We start from the raw sequence: 12,268 nt of genomic DNA, 5'->3' as shown, positions 1-12,268 counted from the left end.
GATTAAAAACAAAAGAAAGATCAATCAACTTGTCCAAAAGGTAAGCATACAAAAAGTATTAGAAAGTAGTTCCTTCCTACTCATTACCAATTTGTTATTTTCCAATACAAATTATCTTCAGACAAAAATCTCTGGAAATCTTTTTTTTTTTTAGGAGGTACTTCACAAAAAGGATTTAGCTGGTCCTAAGTAACCAAATGCTGCTCCTATGCAACAGTCCAATCAACAGCCAGGTTTAGATGAGTTCTTGCACTTATTCTCAGAGAAAAAGAGCCCTGAGTGAAATCATAATTTACGCCCTTAGAAAGCCTAAAGGGGGTGAATGGTTTTCGGGTCCTGTACGCAGCTAGACTGCCAGAAAGTCTTACACACATGGTATCCCTGTACTCGGGAAAAGCAGCAGAATGTATTTTGGGGTGTCATTTCCCAATCCAACACATCTGCTTCATAGAACTATGTAAACGTGTGCACCCATGATCAGGTGGCAGCCTTGCAACCTGCATCACTGACACCTGATGGCAAAAAGCCCTGGAGGCACTAAGCGCCCTAGTAGAGTGTGCCTTGACAGAGAAAGAAGGAACCTGACCCCTGATGCAATAGGCCTGAAACAACGTCTGTCTGATCCATCTGAAAATGGTCGCAGAGGAGGCGGACAACCCTTTCCAAGGCCCATCCATGAGCACAAATAGTACACCCTAAATGCCTGGACCACATCCAAGGCATGCAAGGCAATTTCCTTCAGATGTTTAGGTTTAGAGACAACCTTTTGGAGGAACAATGGACAGGGGCAAAGAACCACCCTATCTCTGTGAATCACCAGGTAAGGTGAATGTCAGGATAACACCGCCAGTACCGACACCCCACGTGCAGAGGTGATAGCCACCAAAAAGGCCACCTGGGACAGTGTAAGCAGGGGAATCTCTTGAATAATTTCAAAGGGAGGCTTCTGTAGAGCTGAAAGCACCAAATTAAGATCCCAAGGCGGCAACGGAGCCAGCACTGGAGGAACCAAATGTCGGACACCCTGAAGAAAAGTACGCACCAGGGAGAGAGTGTGGCCAAAGGTCGTTGGAAGAAGACTGCCAAAGCAGACACCTGACCCTTGATGGTACTCCAGGCCAATTTCTGTTCAACCCCTCGTTGAATGAAAGGTCAAGATCCGAGCCACCAGGAAGGAGCGAGGAAGAACCCCAAGAGACTCACACCACGCAATGTACAGCTTCCACATAAAATGGTAGATCTTCCTAGAGGTAGACTTCATATCTTTCAACAGTGTCTTTCTATAGTGGGAGACGCTGCAGCTGTGTCCTATCCTCCGCAGTGGATTCAGTCCAACAGCCAGGATGTTGGACTGAATCTACTGCGGAGGATAGGACACAGTTGCAGCGTCTCCCACTATACCACAACGGTACTTTAAAGATTGTTACGCGTGGGTGGCTTTTTAAAGGTGCATGGATGCACCAAAGCATGTGAGTGCATTACCACATTTTTAATAAAATTAAAAGGTTTTTAAAAGGTATAAGCACCATTGTGAACTTTTATATTTTTCATGATACGCTGATTACTACGGAGAAAGTGGCTGATATATGGGATATGATCACCTGGAGGCGTTAACCATTTGATATCCAGCATTTGAGCCCAATTGAATCTAACATAAGGTGAGCGCCCAATCACAAGGGGGTGCACGATTAGGAGTGAGTTGTGACACCCCGGTCACTCACATGGTTTGGGGACACCGCCACGAATTGGTGGCTTGAGCACTTATAGAAGATTTATTTGCACAGATTGTCACAAAAGACTTTATTGGACACTTGATTGCTATTTGCCGCATGGACTTATATATTTATTATTTTACCACAGATACTACTTATCATTTATAACACTTTATATATTGTATGGATTGATATGCAGTACATTTAACCACTTTACCACCGGAGGATTTTCCTGCTAAAAGACCAGGGGTTATTTTGCGATTTTTTACTGCGTGACTTTAACGGACAATCGCGCGGTCGTGCGACGCTGTACCTAAACGAATTTCACGTCCTTTTTTTCCCACAAACAGAGCTTTCTTTTGGTGGTATTTGATCACCTGTGCGATTTTTTGATCACGCGCTATAAACAAAAAAAGAGCGTAAATTTTGCAAAAACAACAATATTTTTCACTTTTTTTTATATGAAATTCCCCCAAAAAAAAATGTAAAAATCAAAATTTTTTAAAATTTTCGGCCAATTTGTTTTACGCTACCTATGTTTGGTAAAAAAAATCGCAAAAAGCGTATTTTGATTGGTTTGCGCAAAAGTTATCGCGTTTACTAACAAAGGGAAAGATTTTTGTCATTTTTGGTGTTTTTTTTTTTAACGAGTAATGGCGGCGATCTGCGATTTTTTTTGCGGTACTGCGACATTGCGGCGGACAGATCGGACCCTTGACTGACATTTTTGACACTTTTGGGGGTACCAGTGACATTACTGCAGTAATCAGTGCTATACATATGCACTGTTACTGCAAAAATGACACTGGCAGGGAAGGGGTTAACAGTATTGGACAGGGAGGGGTTAAGTGTGTCCTAGGGGCGTGATTCTAACTGTGTAGGGACAGGTCTACTAGTGTAAAAACAAAGATCAACAGTTCTACATAGTAGAACTGTTTGATCTTCACTTTTACACAGGGAGAACTGACAGGTGGCTTGTTTACACAAGCCGCTCTGTCTTTCTCCCGCTGTAGCGGCGATCGTAGTGTGACCGGCGGACATCGGGTCCGCCAGTCACACTCCCGCACTCCTCCGTGAACGAGCCGAGGCGGGCGCGCGCCTCGGCGGGCGCGCGCCCGCCCGCTATTGGCTCTGGAAGGAGTGACAGGCGAGCGACGTAGACCTACGTCACTCTGCCTGGCCGGGGCCGACTGCCGCAGTAAATATACTGTGCGCAGTCGGCAAGCGGTTAAGCACAAGGATGTATTGTGATACACACTTGTGATTTAGCACTTTGCACTTTTTTCTAGCACAATTCATATACATTTCTAGGAATCGCACTGTACACAACTATATATATTTTTTTACCTTTCATCATTGGATTTTATTTATGATACAGCATTTTAAGATTATGAAATTGGAATCTTTTGCTTGAGGGTTATACACATATATTGATATTATTTTTAGGAATCGCACTGTACACAACTATATATTTTTATTTTTTTTTTTTTTATATACTTTTCATCATTGGATCTTATGTATGATACAGCATTTTAAGATTATGAAATTGGAATCTTTTGCTTGAGGGTTATACACATATATATTTATATAATTGTTTTGCTACATATTGTTAATTTTTACACATTTGGATAGATTTTTATTTTGCGCAACACTAATTATATATTTATTGGCTCTTTGCACTTTGAGAAGTGAAGTGTTTGCGGCATTTTTAAAAATCTAAGACAGGAAGGTTGCTCGCAGGAATCTTTGATTCTTCTGCGGAAGAAAAGTACTCTTTCCCCCGTGAGACCTTTAATGATGTCATCCTGGGTAGCTCCAAACAGGCGATCTCCTTGAGAAGGAAGATCAGTCAAGGCCTTTTTTGAAGTCTGATCCGCAGCACTTGAGCCAAAAAACACCCCGAAAGACCACTAACAAAACAGGAAGGCGAGCCATCAGGGAAGCCGCATCCAAAGAGGTATCACAGATAAACTGCAGCCCCAGCTGGTTGCCAGGCACAAAACACCAAGCGATTCTCAGCAGACTCACCACCCACAGAAACAGGCACCTGCAGTCACCAGGAGAATCTGCACTGCATGTGCGGCAATCAGGAAGTAAAATGATCCAGGAGTCAGCACCAAAGGGATGAAGAGGGGCTCCCATCGCCGAAATGGCTGCCCAAAGGGCTCCACTGTCATGGCCGCTATTTCCAATGGCAAACTATAAGAAAATGGCCACCGGGCTACACAAACATGGCCACTGTCTATAGAAACACACAGGCTACAACAAAATGGCGGCACCACAAAGCTTACAGGGACCCAGGAGGGAGTCCAGGCTTCAAGAACAGATCCAGGCAGGACAGGGGGCCTGGCAGGAGCTCCATCAGGTGCAACCCCTCCTCCGCACAACTGATTGTCCGGTACCGTGGGGGGGGGGGCACACTCCCCATCGCCATAGCGTCCTGCTCCCAAGAAAAGTGGCCAGACCACCCAAAATAGCCACAGCGTGGAGGGGGTGTGAGACAGGATGAGGGACTTGGCAAGGAAGGGGGTGTCTGGGGGAAGGAGGGGAACCCTGGGGTCAGACCGTCCCAAGGAGGGGCCCACATCCATCCCAAAACCCTCCAGGGGGAGAGCTCTCTACAGGTTCAAATACTGAGCCTGATTCTGACAGTGAGGCTTCCCCATCGCTCTCATCTGTCATGCTCAGCATTGTGTAGGTCTCTTCACTAGTGTAACTCTGTTAGGACATTTTGGCCAATGCATTTATAGGTACCTAGTCTGACCCACAGCTAAAAAAGCACCTGGTTGTCAAGGACTGTTTAAACTGCTACCAAAAAATGTAACTGCTAGTGCTTGCAGAGATCAGGCCTGGCTCTGCTAATGCTGCGGTTTAGTGTGCTGTATATCTGAAGTGACAGTAATCTGCTGATATTGGATGGGCCAAGGGGCTAAACACAGGTGCCGGCAGGTGTCGGGACTGATCCTGCTAACGCTGCATTTTGGGAACACTATAACTAACTAAACTATTGGGGACCCTAGTATAGTTCTGATCTGATCAAAGATATTGATCTGTTCAGACACTATACTAGTAATGGAGGTGTTTAGTGTGTGTGTGTTTGTGCGTCACTGGCAATCAAAGGGTTAAAATGTATTACTAAATATGCAGCGGGCAATCTGATGCTGTCCTGAATTGATGCCAACGTTAACGCTAGCTGATGTCACCTGTGACACTAATATAGTGATCAGAAAAAAAGATCTGTACAGTATAATAGTGACACCATGACAGGTCAATGAAGGGGTTAAATCTTTATTAGGGGATCTATGGCGGGTAACCCAAATCTATCTGGGACTGCAGCTAACTAACACTAACTTCCTCTCACACTAACTGAAGTCACAAGTGACACTAATACAGTGATCAGTAAATTATTTGTATACTGTATATAGTGACAATGTGCCAGGGAGTGAAAGGGTTAACTGCATGGTGCTCAGGGGGTTAAATATGTGCCTATTTGTACTGATGTCAGTGTAGTGCTTGTGTAGTCACAGTTGATGCTTTCTCGAAAAGGGTTCCAGGAGAGAAGATTGCATAATTTGCTGTGCCTGTGTTTACATTACACAGACACAGGATGCTCTGCATTTGTTCAGAACTGATCACCAGGTCCAGGCCAAAAATCATTGGCCTGGACCTGATGACTGATCGGTTCTGAACCGAATCAGCACATCGCGGGGACGGTGCCCTAGCACTGCGTGTGACTAACGTACAGTTACGCTGGTTCGCACAGCCGTGCCACCTTGCCGCAGTAAAACTGCAGCGGGGTGGTCGGCAATTGGTTAATAACAGGAGAATACAAGATGACTAGGGTATCCATGTCTCTCTCTCTCTACATATATATCAAAAAGTTGAAGATGTAATCCCGATCTTTGCAATATTCTATTTATTTCAAATCTTCATATACATTACAGGTAATCTGAGATAATATCTTAGATTACCTGTAATGTAATGTATATGAACATCTGAAGTAAAGAGAATATTTCAAAGATTGGGATTTCATATTCAACTGTTTTGATATGTGTTTGGTGGAAACCTGAGGAAATTCACATCTTGGTTTAACTATACGATATATATACAGTATATATATATATATATTTTTTTTTTAAGTGGAGTTTTCCTCAAATGCTGAAAATATAGTAAAAACACTTGATCATTTTCCTGATAGTATATACAGTAAAACACATGATTTTTTGTTCTGCATTCATGAAAATGACAAAATGCACTGTACTCTGCTCACTATGGTTGCACATTATATGACCACTAGATGGTGCATGAGACTACCAAATCATTACCAAGGCACCAAAGCAATTATTTTACACCTTCACAGTTACAAAAGACATTTTAATAATATGCTTTCACATTAACTTCCAAAAACCAAAGTGTGGGAAACCCCAGTTCTTGGATTGAGATACACCTAGTAATATAATTTTGGTTTATTGGAATATACAATTCTGGAGTCCACTGTCCTTACAATTCTACATATTCAGAAATACTTAAAAAAAATAATAATTCAACTGATACCTTTCTTTTCCATCCGCTTCATATCCATGAGCTTATCTACATTGTTTGGGTCATTGAGCCAAATCTGCATGCGTACAAATGGTTCTCTTCCTTTCAAGCTAAGTTTATGCCATGGCTTTGGTCTAGCCAACAAATCAGAGACTGAGCCTTGAGTGAGCCCAAGAATAGTTTCTCCAAACAGACGTTGACCTACAGGAAACATAGGTAGAAAAAGCCATCAAAAAAACAATGCCTCTTTGAGAGGTGGAAAACACAATGCCTTTTTTTAGTGAACTAAAATGGTTTTCTTTTCTCAGTATTTAGAGGTTTCCTAACAAAATTTAACTATCCTTAACACAAGCTAACAAAAAGAGGAGTTGTTATTTAATAAGTCTTAGGCAGACACCTATTTAATCCACTAATTTCTTTTTTCTGTAAAGGTTATTTGTCAGGAAAAACATCCTTCTGTATTTCTCTCCAAACAAAAGTACTAAAAGGGTATCATTATCCTAAATTTAGAGACTCGAGTCGGAAGACACATTTAGCTGCGCTCCTTTCCACATCCTGTGCCTGATGGGGCCCAGGTAAATGTAAATTTAAAGTTAAGTTCACGTTTTTTAAAAAAAAAAATAAATAAATGCACATCTTTTTGCAGGTTAAAAAATGTGCATTTATTATACATTTTTTTTTACTATGAGCCTGCAAAGCAGTGCATCTGCGATCAGCAGATTGTGGGTGCAATGCAGGGCTTCTGCAGACTGTCTGTGTAAGCTGTCTGCTTGTACCTCACCCTCGTATGGGAAAGCAGTTACACACTGACAGTAGGCATCAATGAACCACCTAGAGCGCTCAACAGCACCCTGGTAGTTCATTGAGAGCTACAAGCTGACAGCCGATACTTGTGTAGTGTTTTTACATTCAATGAATAATGTGGCTGGGTGGGTGGAGCCCCGCACGGCCCCGGTTTATAAAAATTGTCACAGTGAGCTGGGGTGAGAAGACTCCCCACTCCCTGTCGCGATGGGGGATCGAGAGGGGGTGGGGGCTTGTTAAACCCTAGATATGGTATAGGTGAACTTATCCTTTAAGCCCTGGTTCCTCTTCGGAGGAGGGCCATGTGTGTACGCCTTGTGCACTTTTTTGTGTGTTCACGTTTGCGTGTGTGCACTTTTTTATGCACCGGGTGTAAGTCTTTTGAGTGTGTTTCACACACCACGGGCTTTAAAAAAAAAAAAAAAAAAATATCCTTTAAGCCCTGGTAAGCAAATAGGAGAGGGGGTGTGGCCTAGTAAAACCCATTTTTTACATTTAGGCAGAAATGAACAATAAAGCTGTCCCCGGGCCCCCCTGTTTAGCTGATGGGGCTTGGGCCCAGTACAACAGGACCGAAAGTACTGCCTTATCAGTGGCCCGGATTACTGCTGACCTATGAAACTATGGGCAAATATGGAGCAAAAGAAGTATTAAGGGGCTATACCCAACCTCAGTGTTAGAAGTCACTAGGAGTTTCAGGAGTTTTAGGGCTAAAGCAGAACTTACGATATTATAGGCATGAAAATCAGCTAATAAGTATTTTTTACAATGACTTTTAATTATTCTAAAGCAAAAACATGGTAATCCAATATGGTATGGACATGGTTATTCCAGTAAATGGTCCAGCAGACTATTTCCTTAGGCTTGGGCACTGTATAGATATATCCAAAAACAATATTTATGTTAATATGGCCCAGGACTTTGCTTGGAGAGACTGGAAAAAATGAATGCCAATTTTTTTCATGGGTTTTGGATAGAATGGGAAAGAATCAGATCCTTGCATCCTATCCTTGTGACCGTGATCTCCAAGACTCAAAAGGGTTGATTTACTAAAACGGGAGTGTGCAAAATCTGGTGAAGCTCTTTATAGAAAGCAATCAGCTTCCAAGCCGAAGGCTTTATTTCCACTAGTGCGGCTATAAAGTAGTGCAACTTGTTTGCGGCTACTTCTAGGGACTTCAGTGCATCTTCCTTCTATGAGGGACAAGTCGCCCAAAAGTAGTGCAAAAACCTTTTTTAAAGTCGTAGCAGTTAGAATGGTCCTAATTGTAAAAAATTGGGTTTTGACTTGTCATGCGACTTGACATGTGTCAAGTCGCACAACAAGTCGCAATAGTGGAAACGGAGCCTTATTGAACAAGCTGAAGTTAGAAGCTAATTGGCTACTATGCACAGCTGCACCAGAATTTGTAAATTAATCCCAATCTGAGTGAAAATCCCAATAGGGACAAGCAAATAAAACTATGCAGAAAACCTAAGGCTAGCAATACACTTAAATACGAACAGGTTCTTCCATCCATGATAAACAGTGTGTATGAATGCGTGGCAGCTGGCATTCATGGCTGTCAGAATACAGGAACAGTGACTGCATCTCACTGGATGCAGTCACTGTTTGGCCCACAATTTTCCACCCAGCATCGTGATGAAAGAGCCACTCAAAGCTCAAATTTGGGATGAATAGAGATTTTTAGCCCTGTACGGCAGCCTTAACTTTTTTCCCATTCCTTTAAAAACTTAATTGGAACATCGCTTTTATTAGGCATATCCTATGAGCCCAACTTTGGGTAAATTTACAAGATCTGTGCCTAGCATGGGCACAATTATGTGCTATTTATCAACGCTCTATACAACATTTTTTTTTCTCTGTAGCTTTGATGGGCCAACCATGTTTGAAGCAGCGTCAAAACCCAGTCTCTAATAATATGTGTATAGCTTGGTAGAAATCCATTTTTACAGAGGCTACATTGGAAGCATGACCACACCTCAAAAAGGAGATGAAAGGATGAGGAGGATAAGTGTAGACACAACAATTACATATGTAATAATATTGTAATATATTACATCATTTCATCTCCTAATAAAATTGTTAACACTTTTACATAACTACTCATGTACCCCAACAGGGAAATTAAGTATAATAAATGTATTATGTTTAGGAGCCTGTACCTAAATTGTTATCGGTTAAAACTTCCTTCACTCTCTTGGTGATCCCATAGGTGTCCAGTTCTGGAGACATGGCTACCAGTTCTTGGATGCTCAATGAGGAATGCCCGGGGAATGGAAGAGGTGTAGCTGGCTGAGAGTCACCAGCAGTTGCATCACTTGACTCCTGTGTTTCTCCTTCTTTTGTCTCTATCGTAGGACACGGTTGTTGCACCAGTTCTGTCAAACTCTTTACCGATTCACTGGAGCTCATTGGAGATTCTGGAGCCGGACTGCAGCTGGTTGAACTCTTTGGAGTATTTTCTGTGAAAAAAACAATAATGCCTTTAGGTGAAAAAATGTTTGCCATTTTCACATCAATTTAAAAACACTGCTAGGCTGCAACAAAACCAGTATGCGGTCATTAATAGCTAAAAAAAAAATGAATACCAGATACAACAGATAGGTAGTGGAAGTGAATTTTGTTTTCGACTGTGTCATCAAAGAAAGGTTTAATAGCGCTTCAGCCTCATTCACACAGAAATGCAATTATTTACATTTATAGGACATTTCCACACTATCATTTTATTGTTATACGGAGTTTTCTATAGTGCCAAAAGCTTGTGTAGCACTTTACAATATAAAGGGAGACAGTACAGTTATAATACAATTCAAGACAAGAGTATTAGAAGGGCAAAGTGGTAGAAAGTGTAATAACTGAGGGAATGAGTTGATGAAGAAAGAAAGGTTACGTTGTTAGGAAAAGGGGTGTAAAGGCATCCCTACAGAGTTGAGTTTTCGGGGATCGCTTAAAGTTTGACAAAGTAGGAAACAACCAGACAGATTGGGGTGTCCAGTGAGAGTTCCATCGGATGGGAGAGGCTCTGCAGAAATTCTGGACATGAGCATGGGAGGAGAAAACAAGGGAACTATAAAGCAGGAGGCTATGTGAGAAGCGGAGAGGACAGCATTGGTAATATTTTGAGAGAATATTAGTGATATAAAAAATATTAAACACATAATGATTTTAAATGGTATAATGAACACTGTTTGTTTACCTTGGTTCAGGTGCATTCCCTTTAGCTGCATTTAGAAAAATAAAAATCTGTGCGTCCAGGAGCAGATTAGATACTCTGAATGCATCTAAAAGTATATCTACAAGATCAAATGCACCTACAAGTTCAAATTAGAGAAAATATGCCACAAAGCAAATAACCCACTTAGGAAGCATCCAATGCGAACAGCCATTTCCAGACTTGTGACCCCTCAAACTAAACAGTGAGACTAAAACGATTAATTCAGTTACTGCCTTGGAATGACTATTCAGCTGGAAAGTCAAGACATTACTCCCTATAATCCATTTTGGATGAATAAAAAGAACAACTTCATCAGAAAATGCTAATTTCCTAGCAACTTCTGGGATCTAGTACTTTCTGAGTCACTGATCTGAAACAATCATGCAGCAAATGAAGTCAAAGTTCCTGATATGCATACTTAACTGTATTAGTAACCCAAAGGCCCCTTTCACACGGGCGATCCGATCCGCCTGTCTTTCAGGCGGACCGGATCGGATACTCCATGCATCCCTATTGGGCAGCGGATGTCCCAAGCATTCCGAAATGTACTTACGGTTGACTGACTTACTGCCTCTGCTGTTTTAAGCATCAACTCTTTTGGTAAAATATTTTATAAGGCTGTTTGATCTTTCCACTGGTCTGAGTTCATGCTCCTGTGCTCTTATTTTATATTGAAAATACTGCACTCCTGAGCCTTAGTCACACCTTAAAGTGGAATTAAAACCCAACACTAGCTGCTTCATCTCATTCGAAGGCCTATCAAAAAATACAAGACATCCCTCACAATCCAGCTTTTAAAAGCAGAAAAGGCGTGTATACCCCTTAGCTGGAGTTTAACTGATCTACCCTCGAGGTCTCTTTGGTACTCCAAGGTTAATGAGCTCAGAGATATAGAGAATAAGTCAGCTACTTTGTACAATCGTAATGAACTCTTCCATGACAAGTGGGGACCATGGCATCACTTTGCCTTCATGGATGATGATCTACGGGTGATGGTGCGACTGGGCTAAGGAATGGGGGGGACATGGGGGGCTATATGTGGGAACCTTCGATAACTCCTTCCTATTTTTCCCCTCCCTATCATTTTTCTTTACTTCTCCATTAAGTTCTCTTTGAACAACGCACCCTCGAATTTTACAGTTTATTTTTATTAGCTTTGATTTTCTATTGACGGTTTGGGGGACTGGCCCGCCGGTAGACATGTTTGATTCCGGCTATTATTTTTATTCTTATCTACACTAAGTGGTTGTCAACTACATTTCACATTGTGTGTAATTGGTATCTCGGAAAGGTGTACACCCCTGAACTTTATTCTTTTTAAGCCATTATACTGTTTAATCTTTGAAGACTTGTATTGTTGTGCGGTTTATTTAACCTGAGATTCTACCATTGTATACCATGTTATGTGCCTTCCTCCACTGTGCCATTACACTTGTTTGTACCACAAACTTGAATAAATAAAGGAATTACAAAAAAAAAAAAAAAAAAACATCACTTCCTATTCTTAAAGTGGAACTTAACTTTATCTGAGCACCACAAACCAAAAACACTTTTATTTATTTGGATTATTCAAAGCAAAGTCACCCATCAATCTATGTCTCCATTTTTATTTTGTTGAGAAATCACTTTGAAAAACACCCCTTAGCATTTCTAGCTGTGAGCATCCTGAGTAAGGGAAGAGGATTCATGTAGTATTTACTTCCTGGAATCCATCTGCCCTTAGTTCAGGCATACAGGCAGGAGGATGTGCTCAGGTGGGAAAACCCCTCCTCTAGATGAAAGCGCAAAAAATGCCCATTAAGACTACTAAGACGTAGGACATCATTTTAGCCTAGGTTAAAAAAAACAGGAAGTAATTGAAGAAATGTAAAACATTATTTATAACAAGTAACTATAATATACCTTCCTAACTATTTACTAAGGATAGCAACAAAAAGATTAAAAATAGTTAAGGAAGTTTGAAAGAATATAATTCCCTATCTCTATCTAAAA

General features: G+C 41.3%; 1 protein-coding gene across 2 annotated transcripts in view; it reads right to left on the bottom strand.

The window, feature by feature from the left end:
* Positions 1-12,268, bottom strand: part of CUX1 (cut like homeobox 1) — a 615,616-nt gene that overhangs the window by 127,651 nt on the left and 475,697 nt on the right. The window contains exons 21-22 of one of the 2 annotated variants that reach the window (XM_082244943.1): positions 9,225-9,524; positions 6,267-6,455 (exon numbers count right to left, since the gene is read on the bottom strand). The exons of the other annotated variant lie outside the window; for it this stretch is intronic. Coding sequence (XP_082101069.1) covers positions 6,267-6,455; positions 9,225-9,524 — 489 coding nt within the window. The remainder of the gene's footprint in view (positions 1-6,266; positions 6,456-9,224; positions 9,525-12,268) is intronic. 2 annotated transcript variants of the gene reach the window in all.

The sequence above is a fragment of the Pelophylax lessonae genome (assembly GCF_965119305.1).
Source record: "Pelophylax lessonae genome assembly, chromosome: 2".
In the NCBI taxonomy this organism is placed as follows: domain Eukaryota; kingdom Metazoa; phylum Chordata; class Amphibia; order Anura; family Ranidae; genus Pelophylax; species Pelophylax lessonae.
This window is presented reverse-complemented; position numbering and strand designations above follow the sequence as displayed.